At 44.4% G+C, this 27737-nt stretch overlaps 1 protein-coding gene across 4 annotated transcripts; it reads left to right on the top strand.

Annotated features, from left to right (window-relative positions):
* The first annotated feature begins 608 nt into the window (after positions 1 to 608).
* Positions 609 to 26574, top strand: zdhhc3b (zinc finger DHHC-type palmitoyltransferase 3b). Of its 4 annotated transcripts, none has more exons than XM_017686129.2 (7): positions 609 to 696; positions 9573 to 9892; positions 10794 to 10918; positions 15255 to 15351; positions 15598 to 15679; positions 23035 to 23165; positions 24361 to 26574. In XM_017686129.2, the coding sequence occupies exons 2-7, from the start codon at positions 9599 to 9601 to the stop codon at positions 24517 to 24519; spliced, it is 888 nt and encodes a 295-aa protein (XP_017541618.1). In that variant the 5' UTR covers positions 609 to 696; positions 9573 to 9598; the 3' UTR covers positions 24520 to 26574. The 4 variants fall into 4 exon arrangements, with proteins under 4 accessions (XP_017541618.1, XP_017541615.1, XP_017541619.1 ...); XM_017686126.2 differs by having other exon boundaries at positions 611 to 862; XM_017686130.2 differs by lacking the exon at positions 609 to 696 and adding an exon at positions 2428 to 3354.
* The last annotated feature ends 1163 nt before the right edge of the window (positions 26575 to 27737 follow it).

Below are 27737 nucleotides of genomic sequence, written 5' to 3'. Positions count from 1 at the left end.
CTGTCTGTTTTACTGCTGAAATGACCAAAATAGACATTTAAAAGATAAATAATAGACTAAAGGACGTACAAAAATACATTTAAGCTTTAAAATGCTTGATGTGAAGCTCCTACAGAAGAACCAAAGCAGAAACAGCAGAACTCTTTAATACAGACCGGGTGTCCACAGACTTTTACGCTATAGTGTAAAGGGTCCAGTGCGATACCATTCATTACAGCATAACCACGAAACGTGAAATGACATAAAATAAAGTGAAAAAAAAAACAAAAACAAAAGATTGATAAATTACAGGAATACATGACCAAAACTGGTCATTATTCTGGTTGAGGCTCAGTTTGTTCTTTTTCATGTTTTGATTTGTGATTTTTTTTTTTTAATTTCACCATGAACAGAAGAACAAAAAACCGTAAGATTTGTTGATTTTGAATAACCTGTTTAAAAAATATTTTTAAATATTTACTTTTGACCGAGAGGAGAAATCAGCTGTTTTCTCGTCCCTCCGCGTCTAAGCGACTTTTATTTTTTGTTTCTAAGTGAATGGCCGTATCTGCCGCTAGGGACTTTTATTTTGAAAAAGGTGTGTTTCGCTTGGAGAGTGGTCGCAGCGGCGCTTCCGACGGTGTGGATTTCCTGGTGTGTGTGTTGTGGGCTGAGAGTGAGCGGGGAGTGAGCGGAGAGTGAGCGGAGAGTGAGCGGGTAGGACAGATAAACTCTCCAGTCTGGTCTGTTTTATCGCTTTAATTGGGCCCTTTAGCTGTCCCGCTCGCCTGTCCGTGCGCCCGGGGGTCTCGGGGGTCTCTGTGCAGGACAGAGCGATCAGGGGCTGTTCTGGTGGCAGAGGGACAGAGAGGAGGAGCAGGAGGTAAAGAGTCACTCACTTATCCAGAAAACCCACCGCCGGGTGGGAGTGAGCCCCCCGATCCGCCTGTTGGCGCTTTATTACTGTATTTATTCTCATACCTGGACTTAAAGGGCAACTCCACCTAATCTCCCACATTTACTGCATTATAAACCGGTTCAGATGTAAACAGAGCGGTTCTGGAGTCGGAGTCGTTCACAGTGGTGGTGATAGGAACCTGACGTCCCCTCTAAAAGCCCCTCAGAGAAAGTTCACCTGCAGGAGGTGGTTCTGAATTCACTGCCTGGTGGCCGAGACGCTGTTTTATGGTAAAGGTGTGGCTGAAAATGTAGTTTAATCCCTGTGTTTTAATCCAGGGGTGCACCACGCCGGGAAGGCCGGCAATCCAGCACAGTTTGGTGGTTCCCCTGCTCAGACACATCCTCGAAACCTGGCTATTAACAGGTGAGCGTCATCAGGTGCCAGCAGGTAGATTACCGGACTGCGCTGGACGCCCGCCGTCCAGGAGCAGAGCAGTGGACCCCTGTTTTAATCCGTTCGTGGTGGAGGGATACATGCAGGCCAAATTCGCCCCCAAATAAAACAACTCGGGAAAACAACCCGGAAGACTCGTGTGGGTTCTCTGGTGGTTCTGGGTGGTTGATAAAGTGTCTGTATCTGTGTTGTTGTCATGGTGACGCCTGGTTCCCATCACCACCACTGTAAAGACGTCAGAGTCTCTACAGTCATCCGTTTTTACGCAAACCGCTGTGAATGCCTGTGTACATCTGAAACACCGAAGCAGGACGGAAGTGCTGGAAAATGCTGGAATTCCCTTTTAATTCTGTACTAAACTGTATAATAAACTGCCATTAAGTACAGGGTTTACATGGAACTAATGTTTATATGGTCAGATGACGGTTGGCGGTTGGTTAGTGTAGTGGTTAACACCTCTGCCTTCTACGCTGTAGACCGGGATTCAATCCCCACCAGGGTAAACACCCTACACCATACCAATAAGATTCCTTGGGCAAGACTCCCAACACCGCCTTGGCCTCCCTGTGTAAAATGATCACACTGTAAATCGCTCTGGATAAGGGCGTCAGCCAAATGCTGTAAATGACCATGACTACTGTTGAGAGACATCGCTGGTTAGATCCAGACTCTGTAATAGTGAGGTATACTTTTCTCTTCTGTTATAAATACCACTGTGCTGCTAAATACCGCTGTTAACTTGACTCGTAGAATTACAACTTAAAAAATAAGTGAAAGTGAAATAATGGAGTGAAACGATGAGCTAAATTATAGCCAGGTATTACCAATGCACGTCAGTTCACTTCAGTTTATTGTCATCAAACATGCACAGGGGGCTCAGTATAACGAAACTCATTTGAGGGCATAATCATTAAGACAAGGACGTGAGGGCACGTATTCTACTGGGATAACAGGCAGCATATATATATATATATATGCACGTCACTGCGCACCAGGTTAGGTTAGGGCGGGAAAACAATAGTATTAACCAGTAATATCATTGGACGTGTTGGTGGAGAGAAAGCGCTCAGCTTGTCTAATGTGACATTCATCATGACTAAGATATCAGAATTTTCCAACTTGGATTCTCCTGCTTTCCACCAGTGAAGGCTTTCACACGCCGAACGCAATGTAGACTAACAACACGAAAGGGCCGAATATTTGGATGTGTTTTTTCCTGATTGATCCAAACTATAAAAACCGTAGGGGTCCAGCGCCGCGGGAAGGTGTTTGAAGTTGGGAGGGTGATGAAATGTAAAGTCCCCCAGAGTATTTCAGTGAGCGTAATCAGGTGTGCTTCAGCAGGTAGATTACCGGACAGTGCTGGACACCTGCCGTCCAGGAGCAGAGCAGTGGACCCCTGTTTTAATCCATTCATGGTGCCCCCCGGTGTATTTCAGCGAGGACGCTGCGGCGGCCCCGTCGGGCTAGAAACGTCCCTGTGTGCAGTGAAAAGACGCTTCGTCCGGCGTCGAAAGGGTTTAAACTGTTTCAGCTTTCCTTGGAGCGGATTCTGACCTGGTGCCACGTCAACCAATAGAAACATGCAGGTAGAAGACGGATGAAAATCCAGGATGAGGACTCTTTACCTGTTCTATGTGCCTTCGTGGCTGTTGTGTGCTTGGCTGTGTATTTGGCCATTGCCAGAATTTTCTTTGGATGGTCCATATTTCTTTGTTTCTGGTCCAAATGTTTTGTTTCCCAGTGGATTTTAAACTGTACAAGCTCCGCCCCGCTCCAGCCGTGTACACGCCCTCTAGACCTACTAGATCTGCATCTACCGCTCTCTGCCCTTACATTGTCTAGCATGCAGGCACCCTGATGCTTGCCCTGCTGCCCCTCCTTTCTCTCGGTGGACGGGCTAAATAATTGATATACAGACAGATTGTCACTGTGAGGTGGGAAACTGCCCATAATCGGGCTCCACTCATACGTCCAGCAGGTGCTTTTTACAGTGGTTCAGAAACATGAGCGAGTGGGAGGTGAGTACATTGGCTGAAAATGGGAAGTTTTTAGGCCACATATGGGCACGGACAGTGTCTACAGCTTCTTTTTGTGCTTTAGTGACGCTCCTCAAAGCAGCAATGTTCATTTCCATTACAAGTTAAGAATGTTTTTTCACCTTCTGTAAAGTTACCATTTTAGAGATACAAGGTTTTGGTCCAACAGTGATTTTCAGGAGCTGAAACGTTGAGAGCTTCCACATGCAGCTCAGATGTCTGTAGCTCGGTTTGCCTAGTTTGAGCTGCTTTTGGAGATGCTTACAGCATCCGTTACAAAGCAGAGAGTAAACTAGTCATCATCTTGGCTGTTACCATGGTGACACCAGCGATGGCTGTGATTGGTCAGAGAGTTTGCAGAAATTGAGCAGACAGCGAATAAAATAATGTTGCTTTTTGTCGGCTGAGTAAATCGTTCTTAATGTGGAAGACATCATCAGTAAAACGTCTGGATGAATCGCAAGAATGAATGTGGGCATATGAAATGCTCTTCAAAGGGGTTTACACTGGAATTAGAGTTTGTTTGGTGGACAAAGGCTAAAGCAATTCACTGTTCATGGAGCACCAATAATGGCATAAAAGCGTTGAGTTTGATTTATAATCTGTATAGAAGCGCTTCGGTTAACGTTTGTCTAGGTATCACTCTGCATGTAGCCATGTTGAACACAAGTAGCAGCTCAAAAGTTTGTTTAAAATGTTTAAAGTGCTTTTTCTGCAAGATTCTGACTTTCCGAGTAGGTAATCACAAGTTGTGGTGTGATGTTCGAGTGGATTTTTCTGGCTTGGTTGTCAGAAACTTTCTGAACTCAACATCAGAGACTTTCCCTAATATCATATTTTAGTTGGAAATACGTAGCAGTGTGGAAAGAGTTCATCGTTCACCGGGACTTCAGCCAAGCTACGTTTCTCACGTCTGAATGAGAGAAAGCATTCAGACCTTTCATTGTTCAGCAGTAGGTCAAGCTCTTCCTGGTCTTTCTGCCTTTCTGTGATAAAGTCAGTTTGAGTGAGGGAACTGTACAGAGTAGATAAGGTGCTGTGTGTCCTTGTGAAAGTGAAAAGAACAGTCAGCGTTGGCAGTGGTACATATTTCTCTGGTGTGTGGAGTTGCTATCATATCTCTGTCCTCAGCAGAGGTGGGTGGGATCTCTCTGTTTACTCAGTTTTGCAGAGTAAAAACGAAGCGAATAACAGTAAACTTGATTTTAGATAGCTGATCAAGCTTGACTGACACACGCTCATCCTGCTCGAGTTCACCCTTCACACACTTGACCTGCAGGACTAGTTTGAGCAGGATGAGCCTGTGCAGGATGAGCCTGTGCAGGACGAGCATGAGCAGGACGAGCCTGTGCAGGACGAGCTCGAACAGGACGAGCCTGTGCAGGACGAGCTCGAACAGGACGAGCCTGTGCAGGACGAGCTCGAACAGGACGAGCTCGAACAGGACGAGCCTGTGCAGGACGAGCTCGAACAGGACGAGCCTGTGCAGGACGAGCTCGAACAGGACGAGCCTGTGCAGGACGAGTCTGTGCAGGACGAGTCTGTGCAGGACGAGCTCGAACAGGACGAGCCTGTGCAGGACGAGTCTGTGCAGGACGAGCTTGAGCAGGACGAGTCTGTGCAGGACGAGCTTGAGCAGGACGAGTCTGTGCAGGACGAGCTTGAGCAGGACGAGTCTGTGCAGGACGAGCTTGAGCAGGACGAGTTTGTGCAGGATGAGCCTTTGCAGGATGAGCCTTTGCAGGACGAGCCTGTGCAGGATGAGTTTGAGCAGGATGAGCCTGTGTAGTACAAGTTTGAGCAGGATGAGTTTGAGCGGGACGAGCCTGTGTAGGACGAGTTTGAGCAGGATGAGCCTGTGCAGGACGAATTTGAGCAGGATGAGCCTGTGCAGGACGAGCTCAAATAGGACGAGTCTGTGCAGGACGAGTCTGTGCAGGACGAGTCTGTGCAGGACGAGCTTGAGCAGGACGAGCTTGAGCAGGACGAGTCTCTGCAGGACGAGCTTGAGCAGGACGAGTTTGTGCAGGATGAGCCTTTGCAGGACGAGCCTGTGCAGGATGAGTTTGAGCAGGATGAGCCTGTGTAGTACAAGTTTGAGCAGGATGAGTTTGAGCGGGACGAGCCTGTGTAGGACGAGTTTGAGCAGGATGAGCCTGTGCAGGGTGAGTTTGTGCAGGACGAATTTGAGCAGGACGAGCCTGTGCAAGACCAGCATGTGCAGTTCGAATTTGAGCAGGATGAGTTTGAGCAGGACGAGCCTGTGCAGGATGAATTTGAGCAGGATGAGCCTGTGCAGGATGAATTTGAGCAGGATGAGCCTGTGCAGGACAAGTTTGAGCAGGACGAGCTCGTCTTGCTCAAGCTCGCCCTGCGCACGCTCGTCCTGCTCAATCTCGCCTTGCACACATTCGTCCTGTGCAGGCTCGTCTTGCTCGAGCTCATCCAGTATGAGCTGGCCCTGCACACGTCCTTCTCGAGCTGTATTGCGCTGTACTCGCTGTGCTGCCCGTACTGACTGATTGAATTGTATTGACTGTGGTGTACTGTGCCGGCTGTGCTGTATTGCGCTGTACTCGCTGTGCTGTCCGTACTGACTGATTGAATTGTATTGACTGTGGTGTACTGTGCCGGCTGTGCTGTATTGCGCTGTACTCGCTGCGCTGCCCGTACTGACTGACTGAATTGTATTGACTGTGGTGTACTGTGCCGGCTGTGCTGTATTGCGCTGTACTTGCTGTGCTGTCCGTACTGACTGACTGAATTGTATTGACTGTGGTGTACTGTGCCGGCTGTGCTGTATTGCGCTGTACTCGCTGCGCTGCCCGTACTGACTGGTTGAATTGTATTGACTGTGGTGTACTGTGCCGGCTGTGCTGTATTGCGCTGTACTCGCTGTGCTGCCCGTACTGACTGATTGAATTGTATTGACTGTGCTGTACTGTGCCGGCTGTGCTATATTGCGCTGTACTCGCTGTGCTGTCCGTACTGACTGACTGAATTGTATGTACTGTGCTGTACTGTGCTGGCTGTGCTGTATTGCACTGTACTCGCTGTGCTGTCCGTACTGACTGACTGAATTGTATTGACTGTGCTGTACTGTGCTGGCTGTGCTGTATTGCGCTGTACTCGCTGTGCTGTCCGTACTGACTGACTGAATTGTATTGACTGTGCTGTACTGTGCTGGCTGTGCTGTATTGCACTGTACTCGCTGTGCTGTCCGTACTGACTGACTGAATTGTATTGACTGTGCTGTACTGTGCCGGCTGTGCTATATTGCGCTGTACTCGCTGTGCTGTCCGTACTGACTGATTGAATTGTATTGACTGTGGTGTACTGTGCCGGCTGTGCTGTATTGCGCTGTACTCGCTGTGCTGTCCGTACTGACTGATTGAATTGTATTGACTGTGGTGTACTGTGCCGGCTGTGCTGTATTACGCTGTACTCGCTGTGCTGTCCGTACTGACTGATTGAATTGTATTGACTGTGGTGTACTGTGCCGGCTGTGCTGTATTGCGCTGTACTCGCTGTGCTGTCCGTACTGACTGATTGAATTGTATTGACTGTGCTGTACTGTGCCGGCTGTGCTATATTGCGCTGTACTCGCTGTGCTGTCCGTACTGACTGACTGAATTGTATTGACTGTGCTGTACTGTGCTGGCTGTGCTGTATTGCGCTGTACTCGCTGTGCTGTCCGTACTGACTGACTGAATTGTATTGACTGTGCTGTACTGTGCTGGCTGTGCTGTATTGCACTGTACTCGCTGTGCTGTCCGTACTGACTGACTGAATTGTATTGACTGTGCTGTACTGTGCCGGCTGTGCTATATTGCGCTGTACTCGCTGTGCTGTCCGTACTGACTGACTGAATTGTATTGACTGTGCTGTACTGTGCTGGCTGTGCTGTATTGCACTGTACTCGCTGTGCTGTCCGTACTGACTGACTGAATTGTATTGACTGTGCTGCACTGTGCCGGCTGTGCTGTATTGCGCTGTACTCGCTGCGCTGCCCGTACAGACTGACTGAATTGTATTGACTGTGGTGTACTGTGCCGGCTGTGCTGTATTGCGCTGTACTCGCTGCGCTGTCCGTACTGACTGACTGAATTGTATTGACTGTGCTGTACTGTGCCGGCTGTGCTGTATTGCGCTGTACTCGCTGCGCTGCCCGTACTGACTGACTGAATTGTATTGACTGTGCTGTACTGTGCCGGCTGTGCTGTATTGCGCTGTACTCGCTGCGCTGCCCGTACTGACTGACTGAATTGTATTGACTGTGCTGTACTGTGCCGGCTGTGCTGTATTGCGCTGTACTCGCTGCGCTGCCCGTACTGACTGACTGAATTGTATTGACTGTGCTGTACTGTGCCGGCTGTGCTGTATTGCGCTGTACTCGCTGCGCTGCCCGTACTGACTGACTGAATTGTATTGACTGTGCTGTACTGTGCCGGCTGTGCTGTATTGCGCTGTACTCACTGCGCTGTGCTGTCTGTACTGTCGGCACTGCCTGCATGACTCAGGGCCTCCGCTGGGAGCCGGAGCTGGTGAAGGTTATTTGTCTGAGTGTGTACGTGACCCGTGATTCCTGAGTCACAGTGAAACACACCCAGGAGTGATTCGAGCTGTGTGATTAAAGTCCTGTGCTTGTTTACTCTGATATCACTGCTGCTCGTAGTGCTAATGTTACTGGTGATAAGAGTTCACCACAAGTACTGAAACAGCTTCTGCCACTCTCTAACAAAATGAACAGAACACGTTATTGAAGAGTTTTAAATTCTACACATTAACTGTTACACAAAATCTGTAGTGTTTGATTTAATTGGCAGTCATAAACAAAAACTACGCAGCAATTAATAAAACATTGTAGCCCTGCAATAAATTCAGTATTAATTATTTCATGTTATACAATTAGGCTAATATTAAATGTAATTTTGTTGTAACAATTAATGCCTAATAACAATATTAGTACTGTAAAATGATTAAGTGTAATATGAAATTATTGATAGATCTATTGATAAATCTCTGTTTCTCTTCTACTCTCTCTCCCTCTGTTCTCTCTCTCTCTCCCTCTCTCTCTCCCTCTCTCTCTCCCTCTCTCTCTCTCTCTCTCTCTCCCTCTCTCTCTCTCCCTCTGTTCTCTCTCTATCCCTGTACACTCTCTCTCTCTCTCTCTCTCTCTCTCTCTCTCTCCCTTTGTTCTTTCTCTCTGTGTCTCTCCCTCTGTTCTCTCGCTGTCTCTCTCTCCCTCTGTCCTCTCTCTGTCTCTCTCCCTCTGTCCTCTCTCTGTCTCTCTCCCTCTGTTCTCTCTCTGTGTCTCTCCCTCTGTTCTCTCTATCTCTCTCCCTCTGTTCTCTCTCTGTGTCTCTCCCTCTGTTCTCTCTGTCTCTCTCTCCCTCTGTTCTCTCTCTGTGTCTCTCTCTTCTCTCGCTGTCTCTCTCTCCCTCTGTCCTCTCTCTGTGTCTCTCCCTCTGTTCTCTCTCTGTGTCTCTCCCTCTGTTCTCTCTATCTCTCTCTCCCTCTCTCCCTCTGTCCTCTCTGTGACTCTCCCTCTGTTCTCTCTGTCTCTCTCTCCCTCTGTTCTCTCTCTGTGTCTCTCTCTTCTCTCGCTGTCTCTCTCTCCCTCTGTCCTCTCTCTGTGTCTCTCCCTCTGTTCTCTCTCTATGTCTCTCCCTCTGTTCTCTCTATCTCTCTCTCCCTCTCTCCCTCTGTCCTCTCTCTGTGACTCTCCCTCTGTTCTCTCTATCTGTCTCTCCCTCTGTTCTCTCTGTCTCTCTCTCTCCCTCTTTTCTCTCTATCTCTCTCCCTCTGTTCTCTCTCTGTGTCTCTCCCTCTGTTCTCTCTGTCTCTCTCTCCCTCTGTTCTCTCTCTGTGTCTCTCCCTCTGTTCTCTCTGTCTCTCTCTCCCTCTGTTCTCTCTCTGTGTCTCTCCCTCTGTTCTCTCTATCTCTCTCTCCCTCTGTTCTCTCTCTGTGTCTCTCCCTCTGTTCTCTTTATCTCTCTCTCCCTCTGTTCTCTCTCTGTGTCTCTCCCTCTGTTCTCTCTATCTCTCTCTCCCTCTGTTCTCTTTATCTCTCTCTCCCTCTGTTCTCTCTCTGTGTCTCTCCCTCTGTTCTCTCTCTGTGTCTCTCCCTCTGTTCTCTTTATCTCTCTCTCCCTCTGTTCTCTCTCTGTGTCTCTCCCTCTGTTCTCTCTCATGATCAGGATGCTGAGTGCTGGTCAGTGAGACGATGAAGTCCAGTAGGGATATAGAGAGAAAGGCTGGTTATCTGCAGCCGGAGCACTGCGCCCCTCCCCCTCCCCACCCGCCCTCGTCAGGACAGATGTGGTTCATCCGGGATGGCTGTGGGATCGTGTGCGGCGTGATCACCTGGATGCTGGTGTTCTACGCCGAGTTTGTGGTCGTGTTTGTGATGCTGCTGCCCGTGAGGAACGCGGCGTACAGCCTGGCGAACGGAGCGCTGTTCAACACGCTCGCCTTCCTCGCCCTCGCCTCGCACTTCCGAGCCATGTGCACCGACCCGGTGAGTCTACGGTCAACACCGGCCTCTTCAGCCTGCAGACCGTGATATCTCTGTCCAGACCCGGGGGTCGTCAGCCGAGCCGGCGGAGTGTCTCCGCAGACCGAACTGAACCTGCAGCAAAGCCATGTTTCAGTGCATCCAGCTGGGGCAGAGCCGGCAGGGCTGGATGTCAGATCAGAGAGAGGGCGGCTTCACATGTTCTCATAGATTTGAATGTTATTCCTGTTTCTGCTCTGATGGTGGACATGGCTCGTTAAGACGGGGAAAGTTGGCCACAGAAATCATGAATAGGGAACTCTGTCTTCCTCCCCGTTTCAAGTACAAAGCCACCGTTAAGAGTTTGTGGCGCTGATAAATTAACCTGTCAATACAAATCACTTCCGAGGAATAAATACAGCTCTTAACATTTAGGATCCTCCAGAACCGCCACGTACTAAAATCAGCCATAATTCATTTTTACATGACCGTTTTCCAAACTCTCTGCATCGCTTAGACTTAAACAGGATGTTTCTGGCACTGGGACTGATATATGTAAATGACCTCTGCTCTGATAGGCTGTGCCTCGCTCAGAAAACAGTTCAGGCTGAAACACTCTTTATAACCCCGCTATGACTGGCAGAGCTGTGTGTGTAATATATAACCGATAAATATGATGTAATAGTTTGTTTGGTGTTAAATGGTTCATTTTAGAGCAGAGATGCCCAAACGTTTTGTCTTGGGGGTCCAGCGTTAAATGTTTGGAGTGGGCCGAGGGCCAAAAACAAAACAAGAACAACGTACAAATGAAGTACATTAAAATTGACTTTTTAAACATTACGCTACATTTTCGACGCTGTTTTATAGTCTTCTTCAAAAGTTTAAAATGCAGTTTGAAATGTTTCTTCTCTTGCGCTGTCTGTAGGGGGCGGTACCAAAGGGAAATGCCACTAAGGAGTTCATTGAAAGTCTGCAGCTGAAACCAGGCCAGGTGGTCTACAAGTGCCCCAAATGCTGCAGCATCAAACCAGAACGAGCCCACCACTGCAGGTAAACCCACTAACCGGCCACTTTATTAGAAACACTTACCTTGTACTTCCATTGACTGGCCACTTTATTAGAAACACCTACCTTGTACTTCCACTCGCTGGCCACTTTATTAGAAACACCTACTCTATACTTCCACTCACTGGCTACTTTATTAGAAACACCTACCTTGTACTTCCATTGACTGGCCACTTTATTAGAAACACCTACCTTGTGCTTCCATTCACTGGCCACTTTATTAGAAACGCCTACATTATAGCTCCAGTATGTACGTTTACAGTTACAGACTGTAGTCCATCTGTTTTTTACAGTGTATTAGTTTTGTTTAGATGGAAATTCCACCCATTTGTTTAAATTTCTGAATAATTCAGTGTGTGAGGTGTAATCAGAGGGATTCAGAGCGCTTTGGTGTGAAGTGGTTCAGACGTCTTTACAGTGGTGGTGATGGGAACCAGGCGTCGCCATGACTACAACACAGATATAGACACTTTACTTACCGTCTAGAACCACCAGAGAACCTACACAAGTCTTCTGAGCTTATATGGAATGTCGATGATGGAAAACAGTGGAAAATCTGGAATAATCAGTTTTCTTTGGGGACTATTCTGTCTCAGCGTGTATCCCTCCGCCCTGAATGGAGTTTGAAAATACGTTTAAGCCTAAAATCTTCTCAAGTCATAAAACAGCGTCTCAGTCATCAGGCAGTGAATTCCGAACCACCTCATGTAGGAACTTTCTGTGAGGAGCTTTCAGAGGGGGACATCAGGTTCCTATCACCACCGCTGTGAATCATTCAGAGCTTTTCATCTGAATTTCTGTTTGAACATCTACCTGATAGACACCATAATAATTATTTTCAGGGTCCCCCAAGAACTTTGATTGCAGGGCTCTGTCCTGGTTGTATTAGGGGGGTCTTTCACACTTCAGTTGATGGATTAAATGGGACTTCAGCACAGTTTACTGCTCCCATCTCCCTCGTCTTTGCTGTAGAGCTGGATAAAGTTAAAGTGAGCTGAGTAGCGGAGAATTAAGGTAAATGGAGTGAAATTGGATTTGGAGCATTAGTGATGAAGCAGTTTGAGGATGTAGTTGAGGGAAACTGAGGAGAATTGAATTATGAGTGCACCCTGGCTTTGCTCCATCTGTGGATGGGGTTCTGATTGAATTTTGTAGGTCTTAAAGCACACTGGAGATTAAAAAGGTGGGGGGGTCAGTCTGTTTTCATGAAACATTGGGAAATTGTACGGGTGGGCAGTTTAACGATTTATCATGATAACGATAACAATCCACAATATGCTTTTCTGAGCATATCATTGATAACGTCAGTAACACGTAACTATGTGTTTCATTGCAAAATGAACATAATTAGGCCTCTTTAATTGGATTTAGTGCAGTGCAGTTTGTAAAACATTGAATAAAAATTGTGGTTCATTAGTTATTATAATATTTTTGATAGGTGGCGCTAGAGGTTCTATGTTGTCTATTGAAAATTCTTAAATCTCAGAAAAACTAAATATCATGATGTATTTTGTGTTAAATTATCAGGGTACAATATTTTCGCCACATTGCCCACCTCTATGAAATTGCATGATTATCATTTATTGATAGTCATTATGTTCAGTGGGTGGGAAAAAGGTTATCCAGCACCAACTGGCTCTGTATGGAAAAAGTCCTCACCCCCGTAGATCCCTAGTTAACCAGATTTAGTTGATTAATAGGTTCAATTCAACTAACCGTATCCAGGCTTGGTCACTGCCAGCCCTGTTGAATCTAAACATCGTAACTTAAATAGAACTTCTCCAGTTCTTCCGTTCCACAGTCTAAAGACTGAGGAACGTTACTGAAGTATTTCCGTCTGGAAAGGGTTACAAATCTGTTTCTGAGGTCTTGTGACTCCAGTGAAGACATTATCTCTAAAAAAAAAAAAAAAAAACAAACAAACGAGAAAGACAGTGATGAATATTCACAGAAGTGGTCAGCTGACTCTAAAATTCCTCCAAGAGCACAGTGACGAGCCCAGGAGAACATCTGAGGAACTGCAGCCCCGCTGACCTCAGATAAGGTCGTGATTCCCGATTCCACCGTTAGAAAGAACAGAGGGAGAGAGAGACAGAGAGAACAGAGGGAGAGACACAGAGAGAGAACAGAGGGAGAGAGAGATGGAGAGAACAGAGGGAGAGAGAGATAGAGAGAACAGAGGGAGAGACACAGAGAGAGGACAGAGGGAGAGACACAGAGAGAGAACAGAGGGAGAGAACAGAGGGAAAGAGAGATAGAGAGAACAGAGGGAGAGAACAGAGGGAAAGAGATAGAGAGAACAGAGGGAGAGACACAGAGAGAGGACAGAGGGAAAGAGAGATAGAGAGAACAGAGGGAGAGAGAGACAGAGACAAAAGTGGAGTGCAGGGAAGGCGAAAACCACCAACCAAGAGGAACATGAAGGCCCGCCTCATATTTGCCAGAATATGCCTTGTTTACCCCCAAGCCTTTTGGAATAAAGATCTATGGACTGAGGAGTTCAGAGTGGAACGTTTTGGAAAGAGTTGCATGTATCGTAAAGCTAACGCAGCATTCCACAATAAGAATATGAAACCCTCAGTGAAACGTGGTGGTAGTGCGGAAAGGGATGCTTTGCTGCTTTAGGGCCTGGGCGACTTGCCATGACTGATGGTAGAGGTGGGTGATATGACAAAATGTCTTACAGGACTAACTATTTTTGTACTGGCGATCTCCAGGATATACCCAAGAAAGCATGTAGGGACAATTTGTGCTGTAATTTATCACAGTAATGATAAATACTGTCATATTGCCAAGCTCTGATGGACAGAACCATGAATTCTGCTTTCTACAAGAAAATCCTGAAGGAGAAGGTCCACACATTGGTCCATGGTCTGAAGCTGAAGTGTAATTGGGTTTTGCCCTATAGACAGCGATTTGAAGCACAAGAGTGGCCCAGAAAAAACTGAAATTAGCACAGTCCTGAACTTGAACACCATTGAGATGCTGTGTCAGGACTTTAAATGGACAGTTCCTGCTCCAAAGCCCTGCAACGTGGCTTTGGGTTTATTAGGCGTTTCTTCAAAGAAGAGTGGACTGAATTTCCTCCACAGAGAAGTGAAAGACTGATCCCAGGTTATAGGAAGCATTTGCTTGCAGGTGTTGTTGCTGAAAGTGGCACAACCTGTTATTAATCTTAAAGGGTAAAAACTTTTTCCCGAGTGATGTAGGTGTTGGAGAATCTATGTTCATTTATGTTTCTTCGCGTTATTATCTCATGTTACAGCGGATCTGAAACCGCTGGCTGCGATAGAGAAAATCGGGAGGGGGCAAATACTTTTTCACAGCACTGTAGTCTCTGTAGACTCACTTTCAGCTCCTCAAAGAACCTGCAGACACGCCTCCAAAGCTCAGTCTGAGAAGCTGGTTGATTTTCTGAAGTAATCAAACCCGTTCAGTGGTACTGAGGTCTGGACTCTGGGGCGGTCAGTCCATCGTCCAGCTTCTTTGTTTGATGTGTCCGTCTCCTTTTCTCAGTGAGGTTCTTCTTGATCAGCTACACGTCCTTTCAGACCCACAGCGCTGAGTGGTCTTCTCACAGTGGAAGGATGGACAGAAACCCCTGTGGATGTTTTCAGATCTGAAGCAGGTTGATCTTCTCCTCTCTCTCAGAGATCAAAGCTTTAAGTGCTGTTTATCTGATGGGATCAGTTTTGGGGTCGACCAGCTCTTCCAGGTGGTTGTGAGGAGCCACATTTTCACTTTTTGTGAGAGTGGGTTCTCTTATATCTCGTTTTTCTCAAAAACATCTCATGAACACTCAATAACTTGTAGTTAATGACTGTTCTGACTGGAAATAGAGTAAAGGAAGGGTGGTCTCTGACCCCATTTAACAGCTGTCCCTTTTAAATTTGATGTGACATACTTCTCATTTTAGAGTAATTTAGAAATCTGACTAAGGTTCTGTAGAACACTGTCTCACCACAAACCACCTTGAATGATTCTGTTTACATCTTGACCATTTAATTTAGCAGATTTCCCCATTCATCATAAATCATAAACATTGATTGGTCATCAAAATGTGCAGAAGAGTGTCTCTGTGGAGGACGTGTTCACCTATTTACACTTCAGGCATGAAAAATCATTCAAATCTTTCACGTCGGCAGCAGCGAGTGAGTTCAAGCAGGAGGCGCAAACCTTAAACTTAACCTTAAAGTAAAACGAGTCGGAATTGACTCTGAGTCTGGCCTGCAGCCGCACCGGGAGAGACTGAGAGATGCACCATGACCCACATTCATACTGAAACTCTCTCTGTCTGTCTGTCTCTCTGTTCTTCTCCTAGTGTCTGTAAGCGCTGTATCAGGAAGATGGACCACCACTGTCCGTGGGTGAACAACTGCGTGGGTGAAAACAACCAGAAATACTTTGTGCTCTTCACGGTGAGTGCAGACCCCCTGCACCGCATCACACCACCCCACCAGCCTTCATACAGCACAGCTGTCACCGACTTTCTAAGTGAACATAAGTCGATGCATCCTTTACCGAGGACTGTTTATTTACCGAATTTAACACATCTGGAAACAATAAGACACCAAAACGTGGTCTGAGCAGAAGCTGTTTTATTAGGTCAGTGCTTTGTGGATCGGTCAGTGACCGTGTATTTATTTGTTTGCGTATTTTTGCAGATGTACATTGCCCTGATATCACTCCACGCTCTCGTCATGGTGGCGTTCCACTTCATCTTCTGCTTCGAGGAGGACTGGTCAAGTAAGAACAGCGTTCAGTTGTTTTCCTTTCTGGGTCCTGATCAAACATCAGGCCTTTAGAAGGGTTTTAACGGTGAATAATCATAAGTATTTCGGGTTCGTCCAACGCTAGACTTAAAGGAATGAGCAAAATCAAAGTAAGGTGTGGTCGACCGGGGGAGGCGGGTCCAACAAGACCAAATTTTGCCTGTTTAGTTTAGTGGTGGAGCCACAAAGCTAGCATTGCTAATAAACACTAGAAGTCAATAGTCACCCAAATGTTGTTTCTGTAAAAATACATCACTGAATTTTCTCTCCGCCTGCTCAAGGTCTTAGCTGCAGTCATTCGGCCTCGTCTGTGTAATTAAATACGGAGGAATCTGATCCAAGATCAGGACCCAGGTTCTGCATTGTGAACACTGGCCCTGGTGTTGTCTGAAATGGCTTGCGGCCCACCAGTCTATCATCAGAAGGCACGAAGGCCCACAGGATAACAAATAACCTTCTTTTTTTTTTTCTTGCTGAAAATAGTCAAATTTGGGTGATTTCTCAACATAGCTGAGTGTGACGATTATCAGAGAACATCAAATAACACAATGGACTGTACAACTTTACACAAGTCACTCACAAGTGGACGACTGAAGTGTTGTGGGGTGGCAGGGGGGCAAAAAAAGCAAGAAGCTGCCTTTGTGCTCTGTTGTCACAGGGCTTGTATTAATATAGCTCTTTTTACAGGCCCACTACAGACCACTTGCCCACCTCAGTATTGGCCTTTAGACCACCAAATGGTGCTTCACACCTTCCTCGTTGGTCCGCACTCCAGTGGTTGAGACACCTTGCTCTAAACCACAACTTCAAGGCTGCACCACCGGATGTGGTCTGAGGGGGTTTTTGAGGGTGTATTTTCACAGAAACTGTTTGGGCTATTTGGGTGACTACTGACTTCTAGTGTTTGTTAGCAACATTAGCCTTGTATCTCCAGCATTAAAACCAAAGAAGCACAATTTGGACACCAAAAGTGTCTTTGTTCATCAACTACATCTGGAAGGTCATGTCGGATTTTGCAATGAACCATTTGATGTCAATCCCCGGCCCTGAAACTACATCTCTTTCACTTCTGTATTTAAAAAGGAACAAAAGGAAGTCTCGCCTGTTGGGATAGAGTGAGTTTCCTAAGTGACCGATCTCTGGTCTGACTTTCAGTTGTTTCTCTATTGCCTCACTAGAGACGCAGGAAAGTTGAGAAATGTGCGGAAGCTGCAGTCCACACCCCAAATACACGGCAGAGTCTTAGAGAAATAAGCATGTAATTTTACCAAGTCTAGACAAAATCTGCAGGACAAAGCAGGTGTCTGTTTACATGCCAAGAGTTTTGCCAGTCCAATTGAATACAATGAAATCATTAAGACTGAGGTGTTTATTTTCACTCTACTCGACACTCTGATGAAAAATCTTCGTGCTCACTGCAAGTAATCCTATCAAAAATTCTGTGCATGCATAGTGGACCACTTAGAGTAAACGTTACCATGACAACCAGCATCACGTGAGTCCAGTCAGAGATGAGCAGCAGTGAGCAGTGATTGTGTTTTTAACTATTTTAAAATGACGTCAGACTCAGGAAAACGTCCTTCACATGTCCTTATTAAAGAAGGCCGAGAGGAAGACATTGTGCTCTGAGACACATAAGCTGGACGTCCGTCCCGCCGCCGTCTTTTAAAGATCAGAGCATGAACTTCGTCTCCTCTGCAGACCAGTTTCTGATCCAACTGAACTTATGGTTCAAGTTCATTTCCCGCCTGCTGGAGAGACGCAGCTCTAACTGTTTATGATGACCACAATTAACGATTTAATAGCTTTTGCTTATTTATTTCTTATAGGTAAATAATAAGTGTCTGGTTTGGCTAATCAGCTGTCTTGCTTGCTGGTTAACTTACTTTATAGTCTGAATCAGAATGTATGTACACATTAAGGCTGGCTGCATTGGTGGATTAACTAAACATTAAATATAAATACGATGGTTGGCTATATGTCCAAGTGGATAAGTCACATCCAGTCAGCACTGAAGCAGCCCAATTTATGTCACCATTTAAAATAAATTCAAGCATAACAGACTAAAAATTGGCAATGACAATAAAATTATGTTGTGTTTAAGGCTGTTAATGTCACTATCTTATGGATTTTACTTACATTTTCCCCGTTTTCTAGCTTTGGAAAGGGGATTAAAGGGGAATTCCATTAATTTTTTAAAAGGTCTGCATAATTCAGTGTGTGAGATGTAAACAGAGCGATTCTGAGTGGTTTAGTGTGAAATGGTTCAGACGTCTTTACAGCGGAAGTGATAGGAACCAGGCGTCGCCATGACTACAACGAAGATATAGACACTTTATTTACCATCCAGAACCACCAGAGAACCTACTCAAGTCTTCTGAGCTTATATGGAATGCTGATGAAGAGAAATCTGAAATAATTTGTTTTTATTGGGGACTACTTTGCCTTATTACACCCCTCCACCATGAATAGGTAGAAATAAATGAATTAAAATATGTTGTCTATTATAAAACTACTGTAAAACAGCGTCTCCGACATCAGGCAGTGAATTCAGAACCATTTTGTGTAGGAACTTTCTGTGAGGAGCTTTTAGAGTTGGACGTCTGGTTCCCATCACCACCACTGGGAACAATTCTGAACAAGAGTGTTTCATACCAAACCGCTCTGAACGACTGTGTTTAAGAATCTTAACCACTGAATTCTGCAGAATGTTCGGGCTGGTGGAGTTCCCCTTCAGGCATCCTCCTCAGCACTTACAGCTGAAACCAACAATAGTTCAGTGAGTTCTTTACTCTTTAAAATGAAGCTGAAAAGCACTGTTACATCCCCAGTGAAGGCGCCGGAGCGTGAACTAGGACGGCAGGCTGGTGTTTTGATTGCTATTTTTGGAATGATTTCTTCGTAGAGAGTTCCGTGTAATGGGAAGTGAGCTAAAAGACGTGGGAAGACCCATTCATGATCTGTTCTTGATCATATTTTCACTCTCGGCAGAGCTTCGTTTGATTCTGCATCTGATTCTGTGTAACTGTGAGCGTCAGGACAGTGCAGTGTGTTGCTTTATGTCAGCCCATTCTGCTGAGTTAACTAGCAGTAAAGATAAATAGCCAAACCTGCCCCTTTTTGGTCACTAAAAATGACCAAGAAGAAGATTAAATCATTAGTCCTGGCCATTCATGAACAGTTCCAGCTGTCTGGGTCGGTGGGAATTGACTGAATGAAGTTCAGTGTGTGTCAGTGGTTGTTTTTGAATGTGCCGTGTGGGAAAACACCTTTAAGCAGTGAAAGTTTCTTTGCTAAACCCTGCAGTGAATGTGAGGTTGGTTCATTTTCATGGATGACAAAAGCTAAACCACTGAAATGTGTGAAGTTATTAACCTGGGAAGTTTAAAAACGCTCTGTTTTTCCAATATCTGGGTTAAATAAGCCCAAAATCCTGCTTTATCAGCTCTTTGCTGTTGTGACATAACAGTGATTTCTCTCACTAGCTGATCTGAAATGATCAGGTAGTGGGGCAGTCATGGGCCGGAGGTTAGGGAACCAGCCCCGTGACTGGAAGGTCTCCGGTTTGATCCCCAGAGCTGACGGTCCATGACTGAGGTGTCCTTGAGCAAGACACCTAACCCCCAACTGCTCCCCAGGTGCTGCGGATTGGGCTGCCCACCGCTGCAGTTGGACCGCTCCAGGCAAGTGTGCTCACTGCCCCCTAGTCTGTTTGTGGGGTTTCACTGCACGGGTGGGTTGAATGCGGCGGTCAAATTTCCCTGTCGTGGGGCTAATGAGGGTCTCTTAATCTTAATCTAATACACTGCACTGTTCTAAAACTTAGATTTACATAGAATCAGGTCTAGAATCAGACATTTTTCTCTGTATGAGCAGAAACACTAGTTTTTTGGCTGCTAGCATACATACTGATAGCGCTGCACACTTAAAAACGATGCCTCTTTAAGGGTTCTTTAGTAAAGCCAGTGGTCCTGTTTAGAAGAAGAACCATTTGCATGCTTAAAGATTCTTAGCTTGGCGAATGGGTTCTTCAGACTAATGGAGAGTGTGTTGAATATTTTTGAACATTTTTATTTCTTTTAAATACTCTTAGCACTTAAAAGGCTCAGGTTGGATTTGAGAAGATCAGATTTGTGTCCACGCAGCCCTGAAAACACCAGATCTGAGTCACGTTTGGGGGAAAAAGTCAGAAGTGTGCCACTTCAGCCTGGTAATGTGAACCTAGCCTTTGGTGCTGAATAGGACCGTGTTTATAGAGTCAAATACAACACATTCTCCACCAACCTGAAGAGCCATTTCACCACACAGAGAACCATTTAAGCTTGCGATAGTTCTATATAAAACTCGTGGTTCTAAACAGAACCATTGCCTTTACTAAAGAACCCTTGAAGTAGCTTCTTTTAGCAAGGCTGTGTCTTGCGTTGAGCTCTCCACAAAGTACTAATTCTAAAAATAGCAATCAAAACATCACCATACTGGCCTAGTGGAAGTCCAGCGCTCTCATCACATTTGGTAAATAGCAAAGATACTTTCTCTAGATTGACAAAGCACTTCTTGTAAGTCGCTCTGGATAAGAGCGTCTGCTAAATACTGTAAATGTAAATGTACCTGCTTTAGAGAGCTGCACAGGATCTTCAGTGGGGTTAATACTGCTTATAGCAGCTCTACCTGGTTTAGAAAGCTGCACAGGATCCTCAGTGGGGTTAATACTGCTTATAGCAGCTCTACCTGCTTTAGAGAGCTGCACAGAATCCTCAGTGGGGTTAATACTGCTTATAGCAGCTCTACCTGGTTTAGAAAGCTGCACAGGATCCTCAGTGGGGTTAATACTGCTTATAGCAGCTCTACCTGCTTTAGAAAGCTGCACAGGATCCTCAGTGGGGTTAATACTGCTTATAGCAGCTCTGCCTGCTTTAGAGAGCTGCATAGGATCCTCAGTGGGGTTAATACTGCTTATAGCAGCTCTGCCTGCTTTAGAGAGCTGCATAGGATCCTCAGTGGGGTTAATACTGCTTATAGCAGCTCTACCTGCTTTAGAAAGCTGCACAGGATCCTCAGTGGGGTTAATACTGCTTATAGCAGCTCTGCCTGCTTTAGAGAGCTGCATAGGATCCTCAGTGGGGTTAATACTGCTTATAGCAGCTCTGCCTGCTTTAGAGAGCTGCACAGGATCCTCAGTGGGGTTAATACTGCTTATAGCAGCTCTGCCTGCTTTAGAGAGCTGCACAGGATCCTCAGTGGGGTTAATACTGCTTATAGCAGCTCTGCCTGCTTTAGAGAGCTGCATATTCAAAATCCATATTATATAGTTGGGTCCATTTGACAGCCTCACACATAACAAGCACATCAAAGCCTCAGACATAGATGATTTTACAGTTGCTGCCAGTGTTTTGTCTGTAATGTTGGTGTTTATTGTAAATTGTGCAGTAAGTTGAGCTGCTTCCCCACTGGCTGGATGTGAGTTATCCACCAGGGTGTATAGCCAACCTTTATCTTTACAGATGGTCTGAGTTGGCCTGTACAGGAGAGCAAGGCTCAAACTAGCACAAGGTCAGATGTGACTTTTTCATGTAGTTGAACGGGCTCAAGTAGCTTTGGCTCATCATCTCATGTTCCCATAGCAACATCTTCTGAGATCAGGCTGGCTAAAATACAGCCTGTACACAGGGGGGTTCTGTTTAACACACTGTTACAATGAAGACCCTCAAAGTGAAAAGTCATTTTTTTACCAACACATAAATCCAAAATGTTCTATAAATGTCATGTAAATAAAATAAAATCTCGTCCCGTTTTTTTTTTTCTGTTCCTCTGCTGTTCGTTTTTAAGTTTTTGGAGTTTCAGGGTTGATGGAAGTTTATTTAAATATTTATGTCTTTTGTTTTTTTTTTTTTTTTTTTTTTTTTAAGCCTTTTGCCTCATACGGAAGCCCTGAAGCGTCAGATGGGAAAAAAAAGTGGACCTGAAGTGCCAGCTGGCTAACAATTAGCATGCTGATGATGAGTAGTTTTCTTTGTCACCTGGTCCCAAAGGGTGAACAAGGGAAAAACTGCCCACCCTGCTGGGCAGAGCTGGTGCCAATTTTTTAGTCAACTGAGCTCAGTTTAGTAGTGAAAAATGTTTTGATGGCTGAAATTGTACAAGTGATGCTAGAAATCTTATATTTGGTTTGTTACACGGGCAGTTAAACTAAAGTGGATGTTAGACTCAGGAACGCCCTTTGATGTCTTTCTATATTCCGGTTTCCTCTTCGGGGCTTCTGTAGGTGCAGAGTGTTGGGGTTGGCAGGGTGGTTCCCCCCAATTCCCCTTTTCTCACCATAACCCGCTCTTTATTACCACGAGGCTCCCAATCCAGCAGCTGGTCAAACTCCCCACTGCTCCAGACTTTTGTTCTGTTTAAGATCCTCCATAGACCTGAGCCGAGTAATCACTGTGTGTAGATCTGGCTGCGGTTAATGTTTACGGCTGCAACTACTGAATATTTTCAATTCCTAATATTCTACTGTTATACTACACTGGATGTTATTAATATCATACAAATGATTATTCAGTTTATTAATGGTGCCTAAATAAAACGGAATACCCTGTTAAAGAGGACTTCCACCATTTTTTAAAACATTTCTGCATAACTAAACAGTTCAGATGTAAACGGAGTCATTCAGAGCGGTTTGGTGTGAAACGCTCAGTTCTAGACTCAGAACTGCTCACAGTGGTGGTGATGGGAACCAGACGTCCCTCTAAAAGCTCCTACAGAAAGTTCCTACATGAACTGGTTCTGAATTCACTGCCTGATGACTGAGACGCTGTTTTATGAGAGTTTAGAGAACTTCAACTCCATTCATGGTGGAGGGAGACATGCAGGGTGCTGTGCGGCAAAATAGTCCCCAAAGAAAACTCATTATTCCAGATTTTCCACTGTTTTCCATCATCAACATTCCATATAAGCTCAGAAGACTCGTGTAGGTTCTCTGGTGGTTCTGGATGGTAAATAAAGTGTCTATATCTGTGTTGTAGTCATGGCGACGCCTGGTTCCCATCACCACCACTGTAAAGACGTCTGACCCGTTTCACACCAAACCGCTGAATTATGGGTGAAAAAGCGTAATGTGCTCCTCCGTCTGATCCCTCCTGATTCAGGTTTCATAACTGTGCTAAAAATATCGACTATATTGATTTAAATATTGATTTTATAGAGTTTTTGTCGCAGCCACATTAGAGTGAGATTAAAATTAATATGCAAACGACTACTGGTTTGAGGGGGTTTGATTGGCTGGATTATGAGCCTGCAGTGTAACTCCTTCCCTCCATCTTCCCTCCCTCGTTCCTCCAGAGTGCAGCACCTTCTCTCCTCCAGCGACCGTCATCCTCCTCATCCTCCTCTGCTTTGAGGGCCTCCTCTTCCTCATCTTCACCGCCGTGATGTTCGGGACGCAGGTCCACTCCATCTGCACTGATGAGACCGTAAGTTGCACCCTGTTCCCCTCATCGAGGTCACCCTCGCAGCTGATGTCACTTCCTTTCATTCTGCACTTTGTTGTTTTTTCTTTGTTCAGCGTTTCGTACGACTCCTGTTGTTTTCTTTACAGCTGAGATTAAAAAAAGATTTTTTTCTCTTTCAAACTCAACGGCAGTCTCGCTAGGTAAAATTTCTGTCTTGTTTACAACAAAAAGCATCAAAAAGCCACAGAGAACACTTAAATTTCAACGCACAGTTTCTGTTTCTCTCTTTATATATATATATATATATATATATTACACATGTACAAGCCACAGTTTGTTTTTCCCCCCCAATGTTTTAAAATCAGTAAATAAACACACCTGAAAATCGACAAGAACGTGGAATTGGACCAGGGGTGCACAGACTTTTGCACACACCTATAGTTGGTTTTTAGTGGTCATATATATGGTATAAAGTTTCAGCACTTCAGTTTTTAAAGTTAACATGTTTCATTTTAAATTTACAGCCTAAAACTTATCCTGAAGCATTTAACTTGAGACACGTACTGTTTTAGTCAAACACACTTGTTATATTGTAAAATAATGAATTTGAGCTAATTTAGCTGCAATATTGGTCAGGAAAAAAAAATATTTAGATGTTTGCCCTCAAATTGTTCAGCCTCAACTTGTACCCCACTAATTAGGGGGCGCTGGAGGTTTGGGAACCAGCCTCGTGACCGGAAGGTCGCCAGTTCGATCCCCAGTGCCGACAGTTCATGACTGAGGTGTCCTTGAGCAAGACACCTAACCCCCAACTGCTCCCCGGGCGCCGTGGATAGGGCTGCCCACCGCTCCAAGTGTGCTCACTGCCCCCTAGTGTGTGTGTATTCGCTAGTGTGTATGTGGTGTTTAAATGCACGGATGGGTTAGATGAGGAGGTCTAATTCCATACACAGTTGGCTGATGGTCCTGAATTCAGTTAGCATGGTGCTCACTGCCCGCCTCCAGCATCACAAACCGGCCTCGTGGTTTCTGACACCGTTTGACACTGTTATCGATAAACATGGACAAAGCTAGAAACGAGTCATGTAGCTAAACGTGTGTCCGTATTTTAGTCCACGTTTATGGCCATCATAAACGGAAACTTGCAGGAAACCGTGTCGGCTTGAATTGCCGGCCGGACGTCTTGGTGACGCTGTTGTTGATGTCGTTGTTTCAGGGAATCGAGCAGCTGAAGAAGGAGGAGAGACGATGGGCCAAGAAGTCCAAGTGGATGAACATGAAGGTGGTTTTCGGCCACCCGTTCTCGATAGCGTGGCTCAGTCCCTTCGCCACTCCCGACCACGGCAAAGCGGAAGTGTATCAGTACGTGGTGTGACGCGGGAATCCTCCTTCCCCGTTGGACGCAGGCTGCCGACGCGTACGGGAAACACACCGTCGGTCACTGCGATGGACTCTGCCGCTCCACTCCCTGTTCTCTGCTGTCCTTTCTGCCAGACTTTGTGGGTTTGCAGGCCGTGCGGGACTCTAAGGCGGACGTCCTGCTTGCTTTAAAACTCCTTTCTTTCCGCTGGTTTTATTTTCGCTGGCTGTGCCTGTTGCTGTTTACGTTGTTGTTGCTTTGTGTTCTTCTTTCTGTTCACACCAAAGCCCGGACTGCAGCCGTGCTGGTGCTCCTCACGCTTTGCGGTCTTAATGGCCCGTGAGCGGGAACAGTCGGACTGAGAACCACGTTATGATGCACATAACTCGTTTTAGGCTTTTCGTAGCTTTGGTTAACGTACCAGAGCAAGGAGACCATCCGGTTTCTCGTTTGGTCATTTGCCATGAAGCAGACGTTCCCCTTTATGTTCCCTGACTGTTCTAGTCGGCACGGTTTTCCATTGTTTTTAGAGGAGCTTGTAGGAGCTTTGAGATGTTTAGGTCATATAAATTGTCTGAGCTCAGTTCTAAAACTAACGACTCCTCTGAAAACTGGAAGCTCCTTCCCACCAGACAGAGGAGAAAAAAACACAGGGTTTCTCCCCTTCGTCCAAATTTCCACTGACAATCTTGAAATAATTACTGAAATTCCTGAAATGTTGATGGCGTATTTTCTCCAACGTGTCTTGTAAAATCAGGACTTTATTATTCCAACATAATGACTTATTTTCTCAAACTGTTGGCTTTGTATCTCAAAATAATAAAATACCTTGTTGAAATAAAGACTTTTATCATTTTGACTTCTTATCTCGCAATAATGGCTCATCAACCCAGAAATAATAACACACTTTTCTTAAATTTCTGGGGGGTTTTTTCCAGCAATTTTGAGGAGATGTGTTTTTATTTCCAGGTGCCAAGTCAAAATTTTGAGAAAAGTCTTTATTTCCAAACTCTGAGGCAAAGTTTTGACAAAATAAGTCATTCTGACACTGAAAGTCATTACTTTGAGATGCTTTGTCAAAATTCTGAGAACAAAAATGGAAATTTTTTCCTCCTCTATTTGGCAGGAATGTATTTCCGTACAGTATAGCCTAAAAAGAGGCAGTTCACTTAAAGGGAAAATAAATAGAGGTAAAAATGTGAATGTGTTTGAGTGTTTGGGGAACATATTCTGTAAGACTTGAAGAGTTGAATGTAGTAAATAAGCGTGAAGGAAACACTGAAGCTGATGTAGATCAGCGGAGCTTTGCTGTCTTGCGTTTAAAAACGAATGTGAATCGAGAGGAAGACTGAATCGAGTTGCTATTACATGCTGTTTATTTATTATGATGAATTACAGATGTGTTTCATTTTTGCAGATGGCGTAGCTGCTCTTCTCACGCAGAACTGAAAGGGATCGCAGTGGTTCTGCTAGTGTTCTGCATGCACTAATAAGGAACGGTTCTGTAATGAACATGGTTCTCTATAGTATGTGGATATATGGGTTCGCCTTAAGCTAGAACAGACCGGGCTTGGCTTTGGTGGCTGAACAGAAGAAGTTTCAATGTGTTAAAACTTTTTTTTGCCAAATTTTGTTCTTTCCTGAAGAGAGGACTGTTGAATCGCCCCCAGAAACGCCTGAGGACACCAGCAGAAATGAGCTGCACCATATGGCTGGAACAGGGATGAGATTAGTCAAGCGTTAACATGCAATTTGCCTTTCTTTCTTTCTTTTTCTTTCTTTCCTGCTTCTTCGCTTTTTTTATTTTCAAATAACACCAGTTTGTATTTTAATGAGCGTTTCTTGCTTTTTTTGTGTCTTTAAAATAACACCGATTTGTGTTTTTGACAAGGGTTGTCATCCAGCATGGACTTCAACCTGGACTACGTATGAATTTGCACAGTGTTTTCCACGGGTTTCCCTCAAATGATGGACAAATATGATGAAATAAATGTGTGTTTGACTTGTGCACATTTGCACACTCTAGAAACCAAGTCAACTACACCAACAAGAAAGTACTCTGATCCAGGATGGATTGTTTTGGTTTCTTCACCGCTAATCGGCTGCTCCATAGTCAATATTTTGAGTCTTTATTTCCAGATACTAAGTCAAAATATGGAGAAAATAAGTCTTTATTTCCAGATACTACGTAAAATATATTTGAGAGAAAATTAGTACTTATTTACAGATACTATGTGAAATATTTGGAGAAAATTACTTATTTCAAGATACTACATAAAATATACTACATAAAATGTTTGGAGAAAATTAGTACTTATTTTCAGATACTACATAAAATATTCGGAGAAAATTTGTACTTGTTTCCAGATACTACGTAAAATATTTGGAGAAAATTAGTACTTGTTTCCAGATACTACGTAAAATATTTGGAGAAAATTAGTACTTGTTTCCAGATACTACGTAAAATATTTGGAGAAAATTAGTACTTGTTTCCAGATACTACATAAAATATTTGGAGAAAATTAATACTTATTTCCAGATACTACGTAAAATATTTGGAGAAAATTAGTACTTGTTTCCAGATAATACGTAAAATATTTGGAGGAAGTTAGTACTTATTTCCAGATACTACATAATAATATGGAGAAAATAAGTCTTTATTTCCAGATACTAAAGTCAAAATATGGACAAAATAAGTCTTTATTTCCAGATACTACGTGAAATATATTTGGAGAAAATTAGTACTTATTTTCAGATACTACATAAAATATTTGGAGAAAATTAGTACTTATTTCCAGATACTACGTAAAATATTTGGAGGAAGTTAGTACTTATTTCCAGATACTACATAATAATATGGAGAAAATAAGTCTTTATTTCCAGATACTAAAGTCAGATTATGGACAAAATAAGTCTTTATTTCCAGATACTACGTGAAATATATTTGGAGAAAATTAGTACTTATTTCCAGATACTACGTAAAATATTTGGAGAAAATTAGTACTTATTTCCAGATACTACATAAAATATACTACATAAAATATTTGGAGAAAATTAGTACTTATTTTCAGATACTATTTTTTATATTTTTTATATTTGGAGAAAATTAGTACTTATTTTCAGATACTACATAAAATATTTGGAGAAAATTAGTACTTATTTCCAGATACTATGTAAAATATTTGGAGGAAGTTAGTACTTATTTCCAGATACTACATAATAATATGGAGAAA

Source organism: Pygocentrus nattereri, chromosome 11 (assembly GCF_015220715.1).
Source record: "Pygocentrus nattereri isolate fPygNat1 chromosome 11, fPygNat1.pri, whole genome shotgun sequence".
Taxonomy (NCBI): domain Eukaryota; kingdom Metazoa; phylum Chordata; class Actinopteri; order Characiformes; family Serrasalmidae; genus Pygocentrus; species Pygocentrus nattereri.
The sequence above is the reverse complement of the archived record's forward strand: the minus strand, read 5'-3'. Positions and strand labels throughout refer to the sequence as shown.